The 23395-nt window shown below is 64.3% G+C and overlaps 1 protein-coding gene across 5 annotated transcripts in view; it reads right to left on the bottom strand.

The window, feature by feature from the left end:
- Positions 1-473: 473 nt before the first annotated feature.
- Positions 474-23395, bottom strand: part of DOT1L (DOT1 like histone lysine methyltransferase) — a 68510-nt gene continuing 45588 nt past the window's right edge. For 2 of the 5 annotated variants that reach the window (XM_070491664.1, XM_070491665.1), the window contains 20 exons: positions 22357-22425; positions 21441-21547; positions 20817-20858; positions 19538-19702; positions 18993-19227; positions 18247-18360; positions 17309-17400; positions 16730-16831; positions 16209-16346; positions 15273-15398; positions 13685-14169; positions 13351-13486; positions 12729-12875; positions 11457-11586; positions 9772-10352; positions 9415-9620; positions 7785-7849; positions 6309-7253; positions 4965-5571; positions 474-3339 (listed from right to left, as the gene is read on the bottom strand). In XM_070491664.1, coding sequence (XP_070347765.1) covers positions 5000-5571; positions 6309-7253; positions 7785-7849; positions 9415-9620; positions 9772-10352; positions 11457-11586; positions 12729-12875; positions 13351-13486; positions 13685-14169; positions 15273-15398; positions 16209-16346; positions 16730-16831; positions 17309-17400; positions 18247-18360; positions 18993-19227; positions 19538-19702; positions 20817-20858; positions 21441-21547; positions 22357-22425 — 4457 coding nt within the window. In that variant the 3' untranslated portion in view covers positions 474-3339; positions 4965-4999. The remainder of the gene's footprint in view (positions 3340-4964; positions 5572-6308; positions 7254-7784; positions 7850-9414; positions 9621-9771; positions 10353-11456; positions 11587-12728; positions 12876-13350; positions 13487-13684; positions 14170-15272; positions 15399-16208; positions 16347-16729; positions 16832-17308; positions 17401-18246; positions 18361-18992; positions 19228-19537; positions 19703-20816; positions 20859-21440; positions 21548-22356; positions 22426-23395) is intronic. The other 3 variants (XM_044752594.2, XM_070491666.1, XM_070491667.1) reach the window with 3 other exon arrangements.

Below are 23395 nucleotides of genomic sequence, written 5' to 3'. Positions count from 1 at the left end.
AGGGAAGCGAGGCTCCTGGGGACAGACGTCCCCTCCAGACTTGAGGGTTAAGTGTTCAGGAGGCCGGGGTGGGGCCCCCCAAATAAAGGGAGACCTGGGGAAGGCAGCGGGGCTTGCGGGGGAAGGGAGGGGGTATGTGGTGGAATCCTGAGGTGCCCCTGAGCCCACCCCGCTTCCCAGGCCTGCTCTGAGTACAGCGGGCCCTCGGGGAGGGTTCTGCCCATGTTGTGAAAGGCTCCTGTCACTTGGTGTTAATGAATCGAGGAGGCTGTCCTGGGCAGGCCTGACCTGCGGCGGGGGGGGGGCACGGGCCTCCACAGCTGTCTGCCACCGTCACAGCGGTGGCCTTCATATGGGCTTCTGCCACTGTGACTGTCCTCCCCACTGAGGGGCAGTGAGAGTGGCCCAGGGCCCTCGGCTCTGCAAGGCTTTGTCGTGTCGTGACGAGGAAGAAACGCTGCCACCAGACGGGGTTCAAGTGGAAACATATTTTATTACAGCGTCCAGAGGTGGGAATGCAGAGCGCAGGGATTCCCTTAGGAAGAGAGGGGCAGGCCGCGCCAGTGCCCCCACCTCCAACAGTCTCCCCGGAGAACACAGCGGAGCCCGTCTGAGTTACAAACTGAGGTCGAGACATGAGAAACAAGTCGCGTGGAGGGGCCGGGTGACGGGAATGATGGGGTGACGGGAATGATGGGGCGGCGCGAACAGCCTCCTGCTGCGGGCCGGAGGATAAATAAAGGGGCGGGGGTCTTAAATAAGTCAGAGTCAGCAGGGAGGAAAGGCTGGCCCCTCCTGATGGAGGGTGGTCTTAGTTGTTGGGGTTTCCTGAGCAAAGCGACCGTGCAGCCCACTGGCTTCCCTGAAGGTGCCCGCTGCCCACTGTCAGCAGCACCGGGCACTGTCCCGAGCCACCTGGAGCCCCTGGCCTGCTGCTCCCCACCAACCCCCCGGCGGCCTTCCTGCGCAGAGGCTACTCTGTTAGAGGGCCGGTGCAGAAAGGAGGCGCCCCAGCACTTGCTGCCAGGGCCCCCCCCAGTGGGCGCTGCTGCCCAGCCTTGTGTGCGCATGCGGACACGAGGAGGACAGCTATGGCACGTGAGTGGCCGCCCACATGAGTGACACAGGGTGCCGCAGGCTTGCTTGGTCCTAGGCCGGGGACTCGCTGCGTGCGGGCATTTCTCTGCTGTCAGCTCCGCAGCATTTTAGGGAGCCCTGTGCTCCCGACGTGTGGAGGGGACAGGCCAAGCCTATGCTACCTTGTCCTGGGGGCTGGGGCGCAGGGTACGAGGGCTCACGGGGTGAGGCACAGCACCTTCGTACGCTGAGAGCACCGGCCCCGAGGGCAGGCCCCAGGGCAGCCAGTTACAGAAGACGGGCTGGTTCCCGTCACAAGCACCATCTTCAGCTTCAACTATTGCTCTGGGCCGGGGCATCAGCCTGGCCCCGCAGGAAGGAGGCTCTTCCAGGCCCACCTGTGGCAACCAGGGGTCCAGCCACTTCAAGCTGAGCCAACGGCCAGGCCTGCTCCACACGGGTGGCTCTGTCCCTGGGAGGTGGCTGGAGGCAGCAGACCATGCTGCCCATGCACCTGCTGGCCTGCGTCCCACCAGCCTCTGCCCATCTGGCCATCGGACCTGTTGCCAGGGACGAGGAGGAAGCAGGCCAGTGTGGGCTGCCATACCTGGCCTCTCAGACAGGCAGAGGGCCCCTGGCACCCACATCTGGAGGGATGGGCCATGCCAGCCAGGCTGGGCGGGGCGGGAGCTCCAGGCTTTTCCTCGAGCAACAAGTTAAGTCCCGGCACAAAGCCCCACCTCGGCGAGAGATGAGTTCCACCCCTTCCCTGGCAGGCGCCACCTCACGGGGGCAAGTGCCACCTTGAGGGGACAAGCACCTGAGGACTGGGCTCTGACTGCACCCACCCAGCCCTTGCTGGAGCACCCTCCTCAGGCTCTGGGCCCCCCTGCTAGGACCTTTGGCCGATGTTGGCCCTTTCAGAGGACCAAGGGCTTCTGGACATGCCCTTTGAGGGATGACACACAGACGACAATGCTCGCCTGAGGGACCCGGGGCCAGTCACGGACCACTGTGCTGGAAGGAACCCCCAGCCCTGCTGATAGCCTCTGGAAGCATCCAGAACAGCTCTCCTGCCTTCCTGCGAGGCTGCAGCCTTCGCCCCGGTCGCCTGCCCCAGCGCATGCGTTCACAAGCACCTCAGAGGCAGCTCCAGCATGGGGGCAGCTGAGGGGTCGGAGGGCCAGTGGCGACCTGGAGCGGCTGCATGGGCCAGCCCGGGCCAGTGCCACCTGTGTGCACTTGAATAAATAAAAAGGTTTTCTCCCCTCACTTTTCTTTCTTCCTTGTTTTTTAGTTTACTGTGCATTATACAATCTAAAAATAAATGAAGTCAAGTCTATGAAATTTATAAATTTTCATCACATCTCTATAAAATACTGTCACTCGTCACCGTGACTCTCTTCTGTACAGACACAACCAGGCACCCACGACTGACCTGCCCCGCGTCACCGGCTGGTGCCCCATGAGCTGACCGCACTCTAGCGGACCGCGGGGGGAGCCCAGACGAGCAAAGACGTACAAAAGTAATGCACTTGTTCCAGCAGCCAGCGCGCCGAGCCGTCCGCACGAGCACCACTCCCAGCGGGTCCCCTCGTGGCTCTGCCGCCGCAGCCTTGCCGAGCAGGATGGAGAGACCTGGCCACGCCCGCCAGGCCCTTCCTATGCCAAAGGCGCTGCTCCCGGACCGAGGGGCTAACAGTCTGGTGGGGAGCCATTCACAGTGATGGGCGCGCGGGCGGGCGGCGCCCTCTGGGCGACAGGCCTTTTCTGAGGGCCGGCACGCGGCCTGTGGGATAGGAAGAGCCGCGGGAATCAATGGGCGGTGCGTCAAGGACTGGTCTGGCGTGGGTCAACCTCGAGTCAGCACCAAGAGAACGTGGAGGGGCGAGCCTGGCGACGATAGCACCGGGACCGGCGGTCGGCGTCTCCGCGGGCGGCCAGTCCTTCGGGTAGGTGTCTTTATATAGATCCTCTCATATATAGTATTTACATTTCTCAATAGGTTGCCTTTATGACTTCGGTGGAATAAAATAAGTCAAAGTTGTTTATACTTTTTAAAAAACGATAAATACTTTATCTAAAACTATGAACAGTACGAGCCGGAGCCAGGCCCCCACTCTCCCGCAGATCTGCGCAGCACTGATTCACAGTAGAACTCGCCTCCTGTCCTGTCCGTCCTCGCCGTCCCGTGGCCGGCCGCCAGCACCGCGGCCCCCGTCCTTGCATAGGTCTCACGGGTGAGGTAGAAATCCTAGTTACCTGCGGAGAGCGCGTGGAGAAAGGCAGGACAGTGTGAGCGTTCCACCTGGGGAAGCCCAGACATTTCCCCAGGCCAGGGAACCAAAGCCTCCTACAGACAGACAGATAGACAGATGGACGGAGCACGGCTGTTGCAGGACTGCGGCCCTACCACTCCCGGCAGGGACCTCCATGCCATGCCTCTCGTCCATTCAGAGGCAGGAGGTCCGCATCCCAAGACCCTTCCCAGAGCACAAGGGGCACTGGTCCCGGCCTCCCCTCCTCCCCAGGAACTGTGCATCTGAGGTCCCCCTTGGTCGCCACACGCCGGGCCCTGCTCCACAGCGGGCCTGCAGGCGGCCCCACTGGCAGGCCTGCGTGCCCCATAAGCGAGGCTGGTGCTGTCCAGCCCAAAGAGACTGCCTGGGAGGGGCCCAGGACAGAAGGACAAAAGGCAGGTGCCCACTGTGGGCCAGGACGGGGCCTGACACCCAGATGCCTCCTTGCGCACAACTCTGATCCCTTGTTCATGCTGGTCCCGGCTGCGCACCACCTTCCCTGGCAGTGTGCGGCCACTATGCGCGAAGGAGCCCTACCTTCTGGGTTTTTCCAACAGCATTGAGGCACGGCCCATCACCAGACCTCAGATGAGGCTGTCCGCTGACCCGCACCCTCACTGGGAAGCTGTCAGATTCCAGTGGCCTCACGTCCGTTTGACATAAACACACACCAGACCCTGTGCCTGGCCCCTGGCACCCAGCTGGCGCCCAGCTCCGTTCCTCAAGTCCTTGGCCCATGGGCTGTGCACTTGCCCAGGGAGGCCCCTTGCCCCAGGCACGTGAGGCAGCACTGGCAGTGGCCCAGCTCTCTACCGCCGTCTTGCGCCCAAGGAGGGGCAGACGGCCCCCCCGAAGGCCTCGCAGACTCCTGGTCCTACTTCCACCGGCAGGCCCTGCCTCACTGCTCTCCGCCAACTGCACTGCCGGCCCCAAGTGCATGGGCTGCGCTTCTCGAGGCCAGAGGAGCTGTGCCCGTGGGCCCGGGAGCCCTTCCTCTGGCCGGTGCCGGGCTCACCATTACCCAGCAGCTTTCAGGGGGTGTGAGGGACCTGCAGACAGGGACCTCCAGCTAAGGAGCCCGATCGATGGACCACCACTGTGTTTTGAAGGCCCGCTACATACCGAGGGCTTTAAGTGGGTTGAGTTTTCCTAAACCCTATGAGGTGTGTTCAAGGAACCAGGCTGAGAGAGGCCCTAAAGTGGACACACGGCGAGGCTGGGACTCTGAGCTGCCCCATGGCCCCACACGGGCCTGCTGGGCACCCCAGCCACTGCAGACACGCGGCCCGGGGCTGGCGCAAGCTCAAGCCGGGCAGGACGGCCAGGCTGCTGGCCGCGCCCATCGCCTCCTGCTCCCCTCCCTGCACGGCCCCACTGGCCTGGGTGGAGCAGCCCTCCCCAGCTCCACGGCGCACTCAGGCTGCCCCAGCCTCCTGGTCCCGGGCTCCTGCTCACTAGCACCTCTCAGAACCGACTCTCTGCCCGCCGGCCGAGGCAGGGCCGCCTCGGTGCCGGGCCCGGCCGTTCCCTGCAAAGGCAAGGGCAGGTGAGAATCTCACACGGCCACCTGGCGGGCTCTGGCCTTACCTGACGGCATATGAACGGCTAGCTAAGCAAGGTCTTTATCGCGGCTTAACCCCCGCAAGGCGCGCGGCACACGGAGGCGGCATGCCAAGGGAAACCCACACGGCGGACGGCCCCGTGGAGCTGGCCTGCGGGAGCACGGGCGCCCGGGCCAGGGCCAGGCCGGGCAGGGGCTGGCGGGGCCCGGTGAGGGCGGGGCGGGCGGCCTTGTGCGGGAGGGAGGCGAGCTTGATGGACAGAGAGGCGTTAGCAGGCGGCAGGGAGGCGGCAGAGGAGGCAGGTAAGAAAGCTCGGTTAGCGGGGAGGGACGCGAGGCTCTGCAGAAGCTCGGAGTTAGCCGGGAGCAGCGCGGGAGGAGGAGGCAAGGCGGCGTTAGGCGGGCGGGGGGCGGGCAGGGTGGGCGGCCCCGCGGGGGGCCGGCCCGGGGGCGGGGGTGGGGGCGGCCGCGACTCCACCGAGGCCGGGGCCTGAAAGGAAGAGGCGGGGGTGGCGGCCACCGCCTGCAGCGGGGTTAAGCTCAGCGTGGCGCTGCGACACGCGGCCCCGCTGCCCGCGAAACTGGCTCCAAACGGATGAGCAGAGGCGGAAGGCACCGCGTGGTTAAAGACACCTGCAAACAGGAGAGAAAAACTCAGCTTCAACAAGCGGGCATTCTCTGGTCAAGCTAGAGCGACACGCAAGGGGCAGCAGACGGCAGTGGCGGCTCCGCGGGTGGCACAGGGCAGGGGTGCAGCGCAAGCAGCGGGGCAGGCAGCCGGGGAGACTCACCTGCAGGCGGCCCAGGCCTCAGCCCTCTGGGCACGCCCGCCGGGCTCCCCCAGAGTGAGGGCCTCACTGCCCGTGCCCGGCCCGGCCCGGTCCGCCCTGGCCCTGGGGCTCCTCTCCACCCCGACCCAGAGCCACCGTGCAGCAGGCGCTCGTGGCCAATCGCTCTTCCCCAGCACCAGCCCCTGTGGCCGCCCCGGAAGCCCAGCTGTGTCCGGTCTACAGGCGCCCTCCGCTGGAGGAAGGAGAGCCCTGGCTCGGGCTCCCCAGCAGGCGGGAGGGACGCCATCACGACCAGAGAGCCCGACACGGGCCGACTCACACGTGAGTGCTCTGCCCACACGACAGGCACGTCTGCATTTCGTGGGAAGGAACGAGGTGGCGGGAGCAAAGGACACAAAGGGACAGGCGGGCACAGCCTCTCGCCCCCTAGGGGGCTCTGGAAGGGAACCTGCAAGGCAGTCGTGGTTAAAGCTGGCGCTCCAGGAGAGTGTCGGCGATGGTGTGCGGCTTCGCGCCTGCTACCCCAGAGCAGGCCCGCGGGACCCGCAATGCAGACGGCAGGGACGTGCTTCTGCCTACCTCCAACTGCGCCGCCTGCTACCCCGGAGGAGAAGCTGCCCATGGCGTGCGAGTTGGTCAGTCTGGTCGCGGCGGACGAGACATGCACCAGGCCGGCGGCGGCCGGCACGGAGCTGAACAAGGACTGCAGCACAGACGAGCCCAGGTTGGCCTGCAGGGACATGGGGCCCAGGGCGAACTGCGGGCCGGGGGTGAAGGAGCCCAGGAAGGGGCGGTGCGTCTGGGCAGAGGGCGTTGCGCTGCCCGCCGAGGATGCCACCGTGGCGAGGCCTGGTCCACTGAGGAGGCCCCCGGGAGGCACAGTGGCAGCAGAAATGAAGAGATTGTGGCCATTCTTGGAGTCGGGCTCGCGGTCGCGGCCCTTGCCCGCCTTGCTGTGCACCAGCAAGGCCCTGTCCGAGGGCCCGACCACGGGCAGGCCCAGCTCGCCCACATCCCTGCCCTTGCCCCCCTCGCCCTTCGGGCCACCCAGTCCATCCAGCTGCCTCTTGTTCACAAATGAGCCAGGCTCTGCGGCACCGGCCTCCTTGCCCCTCGGTGCGGGAAAGCTCGGGGCGGCACCCAGGCCGGCCACCTCAGGGGCCTTGTGGGAGAGAGCAGCGCCATCACTGAAGCTGTGTGCACTGAGGTCAGCAGCCAGGCCCCCGCTGAAGGCGAAGCCGTTGGGAGGGGTGCTGCTCGGGCTCAGCCCGCCAGCCCCTGCCAGGGCGCTGGGAAAGCTCTTCCTGGGGTGGGCGGCCAGCTTGGCGTCAGCCGAGCCGGGCTCGTCCAGGCCGGGCCGGAAAGCGAACAGGGAGTTCTGGCTCAGAGAGGAGCTGGCCTGCAGCGGGCTGTCGGCGGCCTTGGCCAGGCCGAGGTCGGAGATCGGGGAGAAGGTGGACTTCCACTTGCTGCTGTTGACGGGCTCGCCGGCGGGCGTCGGCTTCCTCCCCGCCAGGCCGCCACCTGACAGGGAGAGGCAGAAGCTGTGAGGCCCGGGCGCCTCTAAGAGGCCAAATTGGGAGGAAGACATGGTGTGGGGTCTCTGAGGGGATCCACGAGGACACTGCATAGGGGCAGACCACCGCCGGCTCGGAAGGACACCTTTCTGGCCGAGACAAGCGTGTTTAGGTTCACAGGTGCCTCTTTCGGGAGGACCCGGTTCACCCCGACTCTGGTGAGGGTGGGGCTGGAGAGGAAGCTGCACACAGAGGAGGCTTCTGTGGGAGGGCAGGCGCATTCAACACAGAAAATCAGACTGTGGCCAAAATTCAGTCAGGAAGGAAACAGGACTGCCGCCCAGGCCACGGAGAACGCAGCCCACGCAGCACCAAGACCAGCCCGGCCAGGTACCACTGCCTCCCAGGCGGGACTCAACCCCACCCAGAAACAATTCCAGAAAGGCCGGGCAGTGTGGTCAACCCCAGGTGTGAAGGCCACCCCTGGGGTTGCATTACCTTGCCCCTCGGAGTTATTGCTGGGGAAACCGTTACTCACCGTTTTCCAAGGTTTTTGGAGGAGATTTGCTTTCTAAGGAGATAGTTGCAATTTTTCTCTCAATTCTGTGAAGAAGAGAAAAAGCCACAATGAATGTCTGAATCCAAGTGTGTGTGAAAGAGCGGTATCCTTAAATGAAACTGCCCAGGGAGACCAGGAAGCAGCTGGACACACGGCCTGCTCACCCTCTGACCCCCTCAGAGGACCGCCGGGCAGGGCCCCAGCCCTGGCACGGTGCTGTTGGTGGTGGGGACAGGGAGGAGGAACGGGTGCCCTTTCCCAGGACAGAGACACCCACAGTCCCAGACAAGCGTCTCCGTCTAGCTTCTCTCTCAAGGCGCGGTGCCGGCTCCGCGTTACTCACAGGGTCTCTAGTGCACCCGCCCGCCCGTGACAGAGCAGCAAGCTGGTGCTCCAGCAGCCCCGGAGTACACAACGGTCTGTTTGTGTGTCAGTATTGTTATGGTCTGTCCCAAAGAACGCTGACCTCCAGAGACCCAGGGGAACTCCCGAAAGAAGGCAGAAGCCATGGAGTGGGGCATTCCCAACACGAAGGCAGAGGGCCCGGGTGCGATACTTTACAAAACACAATTCACATGTGGCAGCGACAACATGAAGTAACGTGGACAGACACCCGAGCAAACGGGCACCAACGGGCTTCATCACCCTGAACGGTCTGTGCTTCAGAGGACGGCCGCGAGAAAATGGGAAGAGCGCCCCGAGCACGGGGCGAACGCCTGCAGACCGTGTCTCTGAGACGGCACTGTGTGCAGCCCGCACAAAGACTCGTAACGTCACAGTAACAGTAAAGACAACCCCTGAAATAGCGCACCAGGGACCACACACACGTCTCCAGAGAGAACAGCCCAATGGCCAGCTGGCACCTGAGAAGACGCTCAACGTCACCAGGCACCCTAATGACACCCACTCCACACCCGTGAGAACAGCAATCACGCTAAACACCAAGCCTGAAAACGACAGGTGTCGTTGGCAAGGATGTGGAGAAACGGCCCCCGGGCACGGCTGGCAGGATGCGACACGGGGCGGCCACTGGAGCATGCTCTGGTAGGTCCTCAAACAGTGACACACAAAGTCTCCCCAGGACCCAGCAATCCCACGACCAGGGAACAGGGAAATGAAGACACGTTTTCACACAACACACACGGCATGTTCGCAGCAGCGTGATTCAGTGCAGCCAAAAGGCGTGTCCATGGACACGTGAATGGTCCACACAGTGTGGTCCATCCAGACACTGGAACATTACGCAGCCTTGAAGAGAAAGGGAGTCCTAACACCTGCTCCAACGTGAGTGAACCTGGAGAACGTGATGCTCAGCGACATGAGCCACACACAGAAGGACACACATTGTGTGACCCACTCACAGGAGGTCCCCAGAGGAGCCACATCCACAGAGACAGAAAGTAGATAGGGGGCCAGGGGCCAGAGGAGAGAGGGGGAGTGACTGCTAATGGGGACAGGGTTTCTTTTTGGAGTGATAAAAATGTTCTAAAATCAACAGCCTCAGGGCAGGTGGCAGCTGCCTGTCCCTGCCCCGCCCCGGGAGGGGCACGCTGAGCACGAGGGGAGCCTCCCAGCGGACGCCCCTCCCACGGACGGAGCCCCCACTCGCCTGGCGCTGCCGGGCTCGTCCTCGGAGCCCTGCTCCTCGTCCGAGGTCAGCGGGGAGTAGTGGGCCCCGTTGGTCTGGCTCAGGGGCTTCTCCTTCTTGAGCACGGGCGGCTGGTCATTGTCCTGGTAAGGGACCGGGGAGCTCTTCAGGGAGCTCTCTGGAGACGAGATGGCCGTGATTTCCAGAGGCTGGTTGATGTTGTTGACCTGAGGGCCAGCACAGACAGCACAGCCCTGTCAGCAGGCTCCCGGGCGCCCGCCCCCCTCAGCTGGGCCTGGGGGCAGAAGGCGCAGCGTGCAGGCATCAGCCTGTCTGGCCCGGGGGTGGGGAGGTTGCCCCAGCCCCCCCTCAGCTTACCATGGAGTTGAGGTTCAGGGGGGACCCTGAAGACTGCGTGAAGAGGCCGGCGACGGATGGCAGGGCCCGGCGCTTGGGGGACACACCCGAGCTGAGGCTGGGGGTCCCCACCGACGCCCGCTTCCTCCTGCCCCGCTTGCGGCTGTCCTGCCCGTGGCTCTGGCCGCTGTCCCCACGGGCACCCGAGGGCAGGGGGCTGTGCTTGCTGGAAGGCGACTGCTTGGAGCCGGGGGCACCTGCCGAGATGGTGAAGACGACCCTCCTCCTGGCCTCGCTCTCCGGGTCGGAGAGGCCGGACTCACAGGGAAGGTCTGCCTTGCCGGCATCGGGGGGCGGACCCTGGGCGGCGCCGAGCCGTGGACTGGCGCAGAGCTGGTGGGCGGGTGAGGCTGAGCCGGAGTTCCGCGGCTGCACAAGCAGGGGAGGCTGCTGAGGGGTGGAGCTGCGGGACCCCATGGTGGCGAAGAGGCTCCCCGAGCTGGAGGACTCGTCAAAGGCGGCGGGCTCGACTCCAGGAGCGAGTGGGGCTGGGCTGCCCGCCAGGGCCCCACTGATGGCCACGGAGCCAGCGTAGGAGAATCCTGCGGGAGAAACGCGGGTTCCTCAGGGGGTCTGTGCCAGGAGACCCTCAGCCTGGCCGAGGACGGCGCCGGCCTTGGCGGAGCTGGCTCAGCACCCAGGAACCTGCCGTCTGTGTGGCAGTGAGCCCCCCCATGCCCAGAGATGGGCACCAAGGAGCCAGGCAGGCGCCTGGGAGGCGCTGCCGGGCAAGAGACCACGCAGCCCCGGGGCCTGTTAGGCGCTGGCACGAGGCGGCCACGCTTTTGGACGTGGGATGATGGGAGGTGGAGGAGCCCGCCCATGACACCGGAGTGGCCCCTGGCGCTCCCCACACCGAGCCCTTTCTTGGGGCCCCTGGAGGCTCAGGAACCCGGATGAAACCCTTGTGAGAGAAGATGAGAGCCATCAGGCCGCCAGTGCTAAAGAAGGTGGATGCTAGAAGGGTCTCAGCTTGGCTGGGGCCCCTGCGTTTTACTGTTCGCTCCTGGAGAAGTAATTACCCCATGGCCACGGGCTACACAGGGGCCCAGCCCGCGGGTTTGGTGGTTCGGCCCAGCCGTGGTGGGAACCAGTTTACTGGCACACACCCACCCATTGGACTGTGGCTGGCGCCTCCACGCTGTGGTGTTAACAGATGTGACAGAGACCCCTCGGCGGCAGGGCCCCAAGTGTCTGCTCCACCGGGCCCGGCACAGATCCGCTGGGCACTGTGCTGACACGCAGATGTGTCAAGAATCAGAGCTCTCTGAAGAAGAACTGGAACCCAGCGGGAACTGGGCCGCCCAGACGCCCCTGGCAGCGAGACGAGGACACCATCTGCCAGGGGGAGTGCACATGCCAGGCTGACACCAGCCAGACTGAGCAGCCACGTCAGGAAGGCCCACACAGGCTCGCCGTGCCGCTGAGACCACAGCTCAGACCCCAGGTGGGAGGGGCCGGGCCGGCTCTGAGCTCGGCCTGGCATCCCTGAGCCTCATTCGGAGACACCCTGCTCCTGCCTCCCGTCCCCAGCCTGGGCCCTCCCGCTTCAGAGAGCGGCGGCGGCAGTGGCTGGAGGGGCCAGGCCGAGCTTGCGCAGAGGCCAAGTAGGGGGAGGGAGCCACGGCAGCAGGCAGGGCTCTTACCCGCAGGTGCCAGGGCGAGGCCTCTGCCTCCAGCAGCGCTGCTCGCGGCACCATGGGCACCGGCACCCGGCTGCTTCTCCAGTGTGGATGAGGAGTCTCGGGGCTGCGGCACAGGGCTGGGGGTGCTTCTCTGTGGAGAGGAAGCGCACACCATCAGCTGAGCTGGGCGGCAAGCAAAGGTCGGGGAGGGGGTCCTGGGCAAAAGCCATAAGAAATGCAAACGGCCCGAGGAAGAGAGAATGGCAGGTGTGTGAGAGCCGTGTGCTCAGGGTGTGAACGCAGCGGGCAGCCACCAAGAGTTCTGACAAGATAAGGTACAGGTGTCTGGCGGGGCTTCTACAGTATCGCCTGGCTGAGGGGCCGTGTCAGGCTGAGGTGAAGGGACAAGGAGGGCAGCGAGGGGCTGCAGTTACATTCGACACAGCCCTTCCACTCCTGGGGGACAAGGTGAGAGCAGCCGTCCACACAGAACCTGCACACGCACGTTTAGTGCAGCGTGACACAGGACAGGAGAAGTTGGAACAACCCAAATGACCATGAATAGATGAACAGATACACAAATGTGGCCCACCCACACGCTGGAGCACGACGCAGCCGTGAAGAGGAGTGAGGCCCTGACACGGCTGCACGTGGACGGACCTGAACACATGACGCTCAGGGAGAGAAGCAGACACAGAAGGACACACGGCGTGTGACCCCATTGATGTGAAACATCCAGAACAGGCAGATCCACAGACAGAGAGCGGGCTCGTGGGGGCCAGGGGCTGGGGAGGGGGTGGGGGGATGCTGATGGGGATGGGTCTCCTTGGGGTGATGGAATGTTCCGGAAGCCACTAAAATGTCCACTTTAGATGGGTGATTTATGAGTTATATCTCAACAAAAACCACAAAAAGGCTGCATTATACAAGATTCTGGTATTCGTGTGTCCACACGTGTGAGGTAGGAGGATGCAAATGTGGCCTAGAAGGAAGGGAGACAGGTTGCAAGCTTCCACCAAATCCGAAGTTTTATCCCCTCTCTACCCGCACACACCACCTTTCACACAAAAAACCTGAGATAAAAATAGCAAAACCTCACTGCAGCTAAACTTGGATTTTGGACGTTCTATCTTTCTCAGAGCACTGGGACATTAAAAATTCAACAGCATGCAATCTAACAAGAAGGAACCAGGTCTCGAGGGGAGAAGAGCAGGCGCAGCACCCTCGGGTCCACCTGGTGCTCTGGGACGCCAGGCTCCCGGGCCGGCCCACGCCTCCCCGCGGCGCACTCACCGCCTTCTCGGCGCGGCTGGGCAGCACCACGCTGGCCAGGGGGATGCTGACGGGCAGCTTGCTGGGCTGCACGGTGCTGAGCGGGATGCTCACGGGCAGGCTGGTGATGGCCTCCCCGCTGCTGGCGTAGGCGCGCTCCTTCAGGCCCTGCGGCACACCGGCACAGCCGCTCACTCCGCTGAGCAGAGCGCAACTGGAGCACACCACGGCCCTCCCACCTCAGGACAGGGCCCACGGCAGCGGATGGGCCCCCGCCCCCAAACTGCTCCTCCTGACCTTCCAGGACCCCCGCCCACCTGCACTCCATCCATCCAACCGCCAGCTCCTCACGCTCTCCCTTTCCCCGTATTTCCCGAACCCGCTGCCTTACATGCACAAAGGAACTGCCCAGAGCGGCTCTGCTATCACCCCATGTGCTGGGCTCACCCCAAGGACAGCGTGGTGACCACAGGCGGGACACAGCAGAGCCCGAGCCCCCCACCTGGCATCGCCTCCCGCCCGGCCTGACCGCTGGCTCCCCCACATCCGCCCCACGTCCTCCTCAGGCCAGACTCAGGCCTCCTAGGACAACATCCCCTAACGGACTCGTGGAGAACACTCTCCGAGGGGGAGACCCGCCCACCTTCTCGCTGCCCTTCTCTCCCGTCATCTGTAAGGCCACGGGGGATGAGGGCCGAGGGTCCTGAGGGCTCAGCTTGATCCCGTTGGCGATGACAGGGCTCTGGTAGGGAAGGCCGTTCTCCTTGGCGTGCTCAGCTCTGGAACGAGATGTGTCCGTTGGTCATTCTCTGGGGAGCCCACAGCCACGTTCCACAGGCTGGCAGCCTGGGCCTAGCAAATCCCCCGAATCCCTTCCAAACTGATGAGCTCACGCTCAAAAGACCCCAAGGCAGCCGCAGGGCGCCCGAGCGGGGCAGCAGGCAGCAGGCGCAGAGCCCGTGGGCCCGCGCACTCACCTCGGGTGCAGCTCGCCAGCGGCCGCCTTGCTGCTGACCGCGTGGTCCTGGCTCAGGTGGCGCCTCAGGACCAGCTTGGCCGGCGAGAGCCGGGTGTAGTCAGGCAAGGCCAGCCCGGACAGCTTCTCGAGCCTCGGCCGGCTGCCGTGGCTGGGGGTGCAGGGCACGACCTCCTGGTCCAGCGGGGAGGCCAGGTACTGGGGGGTGTTCTGCTTGGACGAGGGCCGGCTCAGCGCGCTGCAGAGCTCGTAGCCGGCCGCGTGGCCGTTCATGGAGAGCTCCGGGCTCATGCTGCTGAAGTGGGGCAGGGAGAGCTTGGAGCAGTCCAGCTCCAGGGGCAGCCGGCCGGGCTCCGCCTCCAGCTCCCGGCCCAGTGCGCCCTTCCCGCGCAGGGGCAGGGGCAGGCCATCGTCGGGCGGCACGCAGGACTTGAGCTGCAGGAGCTCCTGCTGCCGCTGGCTCTTCTCCAGCTCCACGATGCTGATCTGAAGACAGAGCGGGTGTCAAGCCTGCCGCTTGGGGGAGGCGCCCCCACCGCCGAGGGCCCAGCCCCAGCCTGCAACCCGCCAGAAGGGGCCTTCCGGGAGAGCACGAAGGACGGGAAAGCCCAGACAGCACTTTCTTTGGGGGGTGGGGACGCGAGCCTTTGTTTCTCGGTTTACCCATTTTGGCTTTTTCCCTTATTGTGAACATGTGTCATTTCTTTATCACACAGAAGAAATGGAACGCAAACATATTCCCTTTCCGAGACTTCCGTGCAGGCTGGTGTGTGGACAACACCCGGCTCTGGTCACAATGTCAGCGACCCTCTGTTAGGACACACGCTGCTGGCTCAGCGAGCGGGACACCCCTGGGCCACCAGCCCTTCAGAAGCTGCTCGGCAGCAGATCATATGGGACCCTAAACTTCCCCTCTTAGAGATGGAAGCACATCTTTAGAAAACATCCTTAAAGTGAGTGGGTGCAGAAAAACCCGCCGCGTTGTCATCTGTAATAAGTTACTTCCAAGAACCACAAGGTTCTGGGGTCGGGGAACACCTACGTGAGTTATGAAGGAGCGCCGCCAAGACACAAATGCAGCGGGGCCCCAGCCTTCACACACAAGCTTTAGTCACTGCCGCCACCGCCGGCAAGCGTCCTGTGCACCTTTCTGACTGAAAGCTACACCCGCAGGGAATCAGCTGCCAGCAAAGGCCCGAGAGCAACAGACCCGGAGGCTGCCCTCTCCCTTCGTCCCACACCCCCTCCTAGCCGACCACCACAAGCAGCCCACCCTCAGCCACAAAGACACCAGCCAGCTGCCTTTCACGTAAACACACATCTCCTCAGTGACTGTTCCAGAAACAGTTCACCAGGAGCCCTCAGGAAGCCCCAGGCGCAGACTGCAGCCCGAGACGCCCTGGGAGCGCACCCTGCCCACCGCACTCATAGCACTCCTCCAGGCCTGACGACGGGGACGCCCGGGGCGCCGTGACTGTGACGCCCAGAACGAGTACCCTGTCCTCGGGCGGATGGCCTCGGCAGGTATGCCGAGGGCACTGAGAACACCCCTGGAGCCCGCGGAAGCCCAGCGCCCGGGCCCGGCCCACCTGCAGCTCCAGGCAGTGCCGCTGCTTCTCGGAGATCTGGCTCTTCAGGGCCTGCTTCTCCTTCAGCAGGCTCTCCAGGGACAGCGTGGACCAGTCCAGCTTCAGCTCCTCACACCGAGCCTTGAGCTGCGGGGGGGCGATCGAGGCCATGAGCCGGGCCAGGCTGGCCCCTACCCCCGAGCATGCGTGGCTGTGGGGGGATGGGACGCGCCCTGGGACGCGCAGCAGAGGGCTCTGCTTCCCGTCCCCACACTGGGCGCGGGGGAAGAGACGGGCCGGGGGTCTGGGCAGGTGTCCCCACAGGCCTGTGTTCTGGGAGCATGGAACCCATTTCTGGAAGGCCAAGCTGAGGAGGCAGCCCGAGGAGGAGGCCGGGGTCCCCAGAAAGGAATGTCCTACAGGGAGCAAGAGGAGGGGTGCCCACAGGAGGGACTAGAGGCCCCGTTAGAAGCGAGGCTCCTGCCCAGCCAGCGACATGCGTCCAGGGTCCCCAGGGGAGCAAAGCTGCACGGCCTGTACCCTGGGGCTCCCTAAGGAGCCCAGCACTGGGGCACGGAGAAATGGGAAAGCCCAGGACGCCTGAAGGGGCCTGCGTGCTGTCACAGCCCTACATGCCCGACAAGTCTCAGAAACTGCCTGTGGCTCTAACATGCTCTGAGAGCCACGAGTGTTCCGAGCACGAACGAGGACAGGGGGACGGGGCAGGGGCTCCTGGGACCTCCCCCCCGCCGCTGCAGACTAAGCGAAGGACAGCCCAGGCCCAGCAGGCACCCTCAGGCCATCTCTGTCTCGGGACGCATATCAGGGCACCGGGCTCCAGGCCCATCGGTCGAGGGATGCCCGGCCCTTCCGGTCTGGGGTGCAGGAGCCCTGTGTGCTCTGGGGCGCTCTGGAACAGACCACCGCCCTCCCCGCACCCGCCCAGGCCCCGCGCACCAGCTGCAGGCTCTGGCTCCGCAGCTCCTGGTTGTCCTTCTCCAGCTGCTCCGTCTGCTCCCTCAGCTGCTGGTTGTGAGCCGAGATCTCCTTCTGCGCTTGGATCAGGTCATTGTAGGTCAGCGCCTTCACTCCCAGCTGAGGACACAGGATGGCAGAGGTGGGTGTCCACGGAGGGGCACGGGGCAGTGGATAAAGGGAGGGGCAACCCAGGGCTGGGGCTTCAGTGGTGGGAAGGGGAGGGGGCTGGCTTACACCAGGTATGACCACGGTGGCAGCCATGCTGGGACGGCCTAAGACACAAGCCTGTGCCCACCCCACGCGCTGAATGGGGCACAGCCCTCGGACCAGAGCCCAGGTTCCAGGCCGCCCTGTGAGGAAGACGCTCAAAACCAAGAGCGCCCGACGAGGAAGCGGGCCTTCTGGATCTCAGCCGCGCCAACTGCGCCCCTGCCCGGCCCCCATCCCACACTCGGGTCGTTGCCGGGACGGGGAGCCAGGGCAGGGGCGCACGCCTCTACCTCATCCAGCTTCTGCTGGAAGAGCCTCTTGATCTCCTCCTTCTGGGCCTGGCAGTGGCCGAACAGCTGCTGCGCGGCACCCAGCAAGCGAGCGTTCTTCTCCTGCAGGGGACGGGCCGGCAGGGAGGGCTGGTGACCATGCAGCCCGTGCCCCATCCCTGCCCTCAAACACGCTCCGAGGGCCGCCTGACGTGAGACGCTCCAGCCCGGAAGGCTGCACAGCCTCCCAGCCCTCTCAGGGATGAGAAAGGCCGGCGCTCAGCGAGGGAGGGGCCGACCCCTCTCCAGACTCAGCCAGGGCCCCACACACACCACGGGACTGGCCGGCTCCCCTCCCACCGCTCCGTCCAAAGGCCGTGCGACACGAGTGGCGTTTTGAGTTACAAACTGATGAGGAGCCACAGAGCCACATCCTTCCCACTGGGCGGCCACGTCAGGGGAAGTGAGACAACTTCCCCGCGAGCCGGGGGCCATCGGAGCCCGGCAGCTGGGAGACAGGGGCCCCTCCACCGCCCCGCCAGCCCCTCGTGGAGGACATCTGGAACCCAGAGGCAGACGCCGGCCCCTCACGAAGCCCACCTTCTCCTGGTCCAGCAGCTGCTGCAGGTTGGCCTTGTACTGAGGGGTCTTCGTGTACGCCAAGAACTGCAAGTACTGAATCTTGAAGGACTCTAGGGGAGAGCCGAGGGCGGGGTTTTCACGCAGAAATGCCCCAAGCGCGGTCAGCAGGGAGGCGGAGGGCAGCGACGCGGGCAGGCCGGAGCCCTGATCTCAATGGGGGATTGCTCGGTGCAGCCTCAGATGCCGCTTAAACGTGTCTGTTCGCCGCTGTCATCCCACCAGGGCCTTCGGTGCCCACGCTGCCTCAGCGCCTCCACTGGGACCCTCCCACGGCCCCTCGCAGCCCTGCCGTCGTCACCCTGCACTTCCTTTCTCCCCAGACCACGTGGGTTTCAGCTACCAAACCTGCCAACTTTCCCGAGTAAACATGCCACGGACGCCAGACGGAGGAACCTGACGGCTCCCACCGCGCGAAGGGCTTTCCTGCTTCCAGGCTCAAAGTGGCCAGAGGCACCGGGATCTGGCCCATCGATGTGAGCACGTGCTCGGCTAAGCCAGAGAGGGCCCTGCGCCCTGGTGGCACCAAGCTCATCCTGACAGGCCCATCCCCCACACAGCAGACACTGGGGCCGGGTCACTCTCTGGGGGGCTGTCCTGGGAGGGGTGGGGGGTAAGCAGCATCCCTGGCCCCACCCACTCGATGCCAGGAGCTCCCTAGTCTACCCTGGGGGGCAGAACCTCAGCCTCAGACAACTACACGGCCCTGCTGACCCGGAAGCTCCGGGGTCACCTGACAGGACTGACCCTGGCCCTGTACCTCTAGTGTGGTCACCCGTACAACGTGGCTTTCACTGGGGTCGCTAGACAAGCAAAGCCTCAGCCCTGCACCCTCCCCAAGAGCCACGGGGTCGGAACCTGTGGAACCCGCAGACCCCGCACGCCTGGCGCCAGCTCACCTAGCAGCTTCTGCAGTGCGGGCGGGGTGGGGGCCAGCAGCAGCTGGTCGGGGGGGTGCCGCTGCACGCTGGGAGGTAGCTGGTAGAACGGGCTGTGAGGTGACTTGTACGCATCTGTGGGGAGACAGCAACAGCCACGCTTCAATAACTGCCCGGCACTCCTGGAGAGTTCCAGAAGACTGCTCCATGGACTTTTACCAGCTTTTTTAAAGATAAGACTCAGTACAGCTCCTAAGGTCCAAAGACGCCATCAGATACCACATCTCGGCGCTTCTAGAAACAGACAATGATCCCTACGATCTAAGACATCCCTGTGGCCGCGTCGTTTCTGCCGTGGCCGTGCAGCCAGCAGAGCCTTGGCCGGCAGGGTGAGCCAAGAAGCCCTGCTGCGCCTTGCTCTCGGGCAAACTGCAGGGGGCGGCGAAGCCGGGCAAGCGGCGCCACACCCACAGCCCAGGACGTCCCACCCTCAGCAGGATCTGGAAATCACGAGCCGACCCATACAGCACAGGACACCGCCAGCAACCTCTGCCCTTCCACTGCCCCGAGCTGGTGGGCCGTGCCAGGGGCAGGAGAGAGGCAGTGGGGATGCCCAGAGAGCCGCACACCGCACCGAGGCAGCGCAAGGACGGGGAGCCGCCAGGACGGGCGGACGACGCGTCTGAGGAGCACGGCGCTTGGGCCGCGGGGCGGAGGCCGTGAGGGGTCGTCTGCGCTGGGAGACGCTGGGCGGCGGGGCTGCTCACCCTGCGGCGAGGGCGACGCCGCCTGAGACACGGTCTGCGCGTGCAGGAGGTCCAGTGCAGTTTGGGTCTTCTTGGGCTTACGCTCGGGGTTCGCAGTGCTCGCCTTCTTGGGACGCCCGCGCTTCCGGCCGGCCATCTTCCGGCCCTTCTTGTTCAGCTTCTTCTTCCGCGCTTTGGACGGGGACGGCTTTTTGACGGCGGTCGCCCCAGCTTTCTCGTCCTCAGCACCAGAATCCTAGCGGACGGGTTGTGGGGGGGGGGGGGCGCGTTGGCAGGAGCCAAGCCCTTTGTTAGCACCAAGCATGCGACACGGGCTCCAGGACAGCAAGGGGAGGAGAGCAAGTGCCACGCACCCAGGACCAGGCCTGGAATCCCGGCCCTGCTCCGGCCTGGCGAGGGAGGGCGCCTACCAACGCACGCATGCAGCATCGCCCTCCCTGGCCGGGTCCCAACAGGTCACTGTGGACAGACGAGCCACTCCCGCCAGGACCAGGGCAGCAGGGCCAGGGCGTGCGCCCTCGACGCCAGGCCGTGGGGCTGCTCACCATGGGGGTGTCCACAGGCGCGGCCGCCTTGCCCTCGGGCACCTTGGTGGGAGTGGTCGTGTTGCTCTTGGCGTCCCGCTGCTGCCGGCGCCGGGCTGCCTCTTGCTCCTCCTGGAAAGCATGTGCGGCCATGTCCCCGAGAGTGCTGGCGGTCGAGGCCCTGGCCTGAGGAGACCCGGAGCCCCTGCTCAAGGTCCACTCATGTCCACCCCTCTGCCCTCTGCACAGACGAGGGGACTGAGGCGCCAAGCAGCCCAGGAGCCTCCCGAGGCCCCACAGCTGGCCGCAGCCTGTGAGCACGTCTGCGTCTGCCGGAGGCGAGCAGAGCCCCAGAGCTCGGTCATGGGAACTCAAATTACAGACGAGGGACCCTCAGTGCAGGGACGGAAGCCACTGCCAGGCGGTCACTTCCCTCTGCCCCTCTGACAGGTGTGCCAAGGGCCCCAGGATGGCGTGTTTCCTACACAAGAGAGTCTGTTCTCTGAAGCAAGATTTGCTGCAGACGCCATGACGAAAGGAGGAAACATGGGGCGACACTGGAAAGCTTAAGCTGCTCTGTGTTCTTGGCGGGGGATGACCACGTAAGACCTGGCTCCTGCTATGTACAGCAGAAGGACACAGGGTCCCGGGGGCCGGGGCCGGTCATTTCCGAAGGGGCTTCTTCATGCTCAGATACTTGTCTGAGCCTCAAAGAGAAAGACACTTAGACAGACATTCTCTGAGGCTTGGAGGCTGGAGAGGCGAGTCCTAGGACCTGGCCCTGGGAGGGACGCCACAGGGGTGGCAGAACCACACGGTCAGACTTCAGGCCGGCTCTCTCGACAGCCAGCAGGCACACCGTGTGCTGACCGGCAAGGCCAGAAGCAGCCGCACCATGCCTGGACGGGGGCGGGACACGCCGGCCCCCCCGGCTCCTCGGGTCTCGTGTTATGGATGCGGTGGGTCAGGGTAACGGAAGAAAGAGCGGTTCGCCCATTCTGTGCTTCAGCACAACTCACCAAATGACCACAAAATTTTCAAAGACTGCAACTCGTTCAACCCATTTCCCAAAAAACAGTTGCTCACAAGAAGCATGCCCAGCGGGAGCTGGGAGAGAGGAGGCGGACACGGGCGAGCGAGGGCCGGAGGAGACGGGGCAGGGCCGGGGCCTGCAGGCCCGTGGAGCCGCCCAGACCCGCCGCTCCAACAGCGCTCCTCACGTGGCCACACGGCACACGGGCGAGCTTCCGGCAAGCGGCACACCCACGTTGTTAAGTCAAGGAAAAAAACACAAACTTACCCTGAGTTTTGGATTTTTCAGACTAGAAAAATAGTTTTCAAGCTAAAAATGGAGAAAGAAAAGACAAACTCGTATTAGAAGTCAGTTGCAACCCTGCCAGGACAGAAGCGACACCCCAACGCGCTAGCGTCAGACGCCACTAGAGAGCTGGCAGCATCGAGGCTTCCAGACAGGCCCACGACCTCGCCTCCCAAGGGGAACGCATTCTGCCCAGACCCTCCCCGACTACTGGGCCACGCTCTCCGGGGTTGTGCAGACCCTCCACAGCCATCTCACGAAGCGGGCAGACACACCATGGGTGAGCCCAAGAACTGGCTTCCAGCCGGCCCAGAGGCCCCTGGACACCAGAGGCCTCAGATGCCAAGGCCAAGTCCATTATCGTCACGTGTCACCCAGGACCACGTCTGTCCTACACAAGGGCTGAGAGCAGAAAAGGGAAGACAGACAAACGCCTCGACCTCCTGGCCACAGCCATTCCTGCTGAGAGACAACTGTGACAGCTGAGGGTAGGGTGAGAGTGCTGGGGAGGAAGGCGCTCGGGGTGCAGGCCTCAGCAGCGATGAGGAGGGTGCCAGTCAGGACAGCCCAGGGAGGGCGCAGCGCCCGCCACGCGGGGACACTCACTATGGTGCGGTCGATGGTGTGCAGGTAGTAGGAGACCGGCTTCCCCGTCCACGACACCGAGCCCTTCAGTGGCGAGAGCTCCACGACGCGCATGATGGTGCCGATGTCTGCGCACAGCAGGCAGCGCGTCAGGGCCTCAAGCACCAGGCGGAGAGCCGCGGCGAGGCCCCGGCGTGCAGTTTCCTGGCAGTGACCTCCTGCCCAAGAGGCACCCGCAGGAGACGAGGCAGGAAGCGGGCAGAAAGTACCTCGCACCCACATCCTCACGGGCCCGTCCACGGCCACCAGGCCAGGGAGGCACGTGGAGGCCAGCCCGCAGGCAGATGAGAGAGGCGCACAGCCTGCACATGCCTGAAGGCAAGTCTGCTAACCCACAGGGCTCGTCAGAGGAAAAAGGCAATGAGCTCAACCGGGTAGGATCGAAAAGCACTTGTAGGATGATTTCGAAACACGGCTACCAAAGCACCCAGCACCCAAACACCAGAAACCCACAAGGCTGAGCACCACGGAGCCGACGTGGCTCCCCCAGGGGCCAGGGTGCCAGCCCCTCCCATCGCAGGCTGTCTGCACTGAGCCCCTCGCCCACCCAGGCCCTCAGTGTGAATGCAGAGCAGCCTTGTCACCTGCTCCTTTCTGGCTTCGTAAACTCCCATCCAAGCTGTGGGCCAACCCGGGCAGTCCTGCCCCCAGGGGACCCCAGGTCATGTCTGAGGACATCTGTGAGTGTCACTGGGGGTGCTCCTGGCATTGAGTGGGTGAGGGCCAGGGATGCTGCTCAACCCCCACAGCGCCCAGGACGGCCCCACAGAGAGCGACCGGGCCGGATGTCAGCGGCGTTGCGGGGACCCGGCATTAACGCACGTCAGAGGCTCAGAATCACATATATTGATAATTTAGCAAAACGAAAGTTTCTTACCACTCAAGTTTCTACTGTTTATTCTGAAGTTTAGAGGTGCAAAGGGCTTCGAGGACACAATTCTGCCACCTGAAACACAGAAATTAATCACTGCCATCCGTGGACAACAATCGTACGCTTAAATGAGAAAACTCAGGATGAGTCCAACTGAGCACGCACATGCCCCACAGCCCCTCAGTCACGAGCAGCACCCCGACATGCAGCCGGGTCTCTGAGAGCTGTCCCCAAGAAGGCGGCGGGTGACATGGCACAGGGCCGAGCCAAGCCAAGGTCAGGTGGCAGCCTCGTGGTGCCAGGGAGAGAGCAAGAGCTCAGAGGGCCCAGGGCCTCACAGAGGCCCGGTGGCCAGGGCCCTCGCAGCACCAACGGGGCGTGCTGAACCGCGGGAGCATCCAGGGTGCGTCACGGGATGAGGAAACAGAACCTCGAGTCCTCAGAGCGGCCTAACTGGGAAACGGCAACCTGCAACAGGGCCAGGAGGGGCTTCCGAGTGTGCACCCCTGCAGCACACAGCTGGTGACCAGAGGGATGGGCAGGCGCCCCCCCCACCCTTGGGCCCGAGCTGGCCCTAGTTCGACAAGCGGGCGTTCAGGCCCACAGGAGACAGGGCACAGAGGGGCAAGGTTGAGCTCACCACGGGGGATGAGCCCAGGATGGGCTAAAGGCGACCAGACAAGGGGTCCACTGGGGCGTTGTCAAAAAAGACGGAGGGGCTGCTCTCAAACATCAGTGGCAGAGGCCCGAAGGCCATGTGTCAATGTCATGGGTTAGGGGCACAGCAGAAGAGGTGTTCCAGGCACAGCTGGGCTGGAAGGTTAGGGACACACAGAAGAGGTGCTCCGGGCGCAGCCGGGCCGATGTGGGCTCTGATGGGGGCCTGCATACTCGGGCTGGGGGACGTGTGCAGGGTGAGTGGGACAGTGCAGCTCACTCAGACAAGATCATGAACCTGTGCCACACTCACCTGCACACAGACACGCACTTGCATACACGCACACGCACACACGCACTGAAGCTGCCATTGCTGAAGGCGGCCGGA

This window comes from Equus asinus, chromosome 20 (genome assembly GCF_041296235.1).
Source record: "Equus asinus isolate D_3611 breed Donkey chromosome 20, EquAss-T2T_v2, whole genome shotgun sequence".
NCBI classification, from domain to species: domain Eukaryota; kingdom Metazoa; phylum Chordata; class Mammalia; order Perissodactyla; family Equidae; genus Equus; species Equus asinus.
Note: the sequence above shows the minus strand (reverse complement) of the source record. Positions and strands in the feature narration are given on the sequence as shown.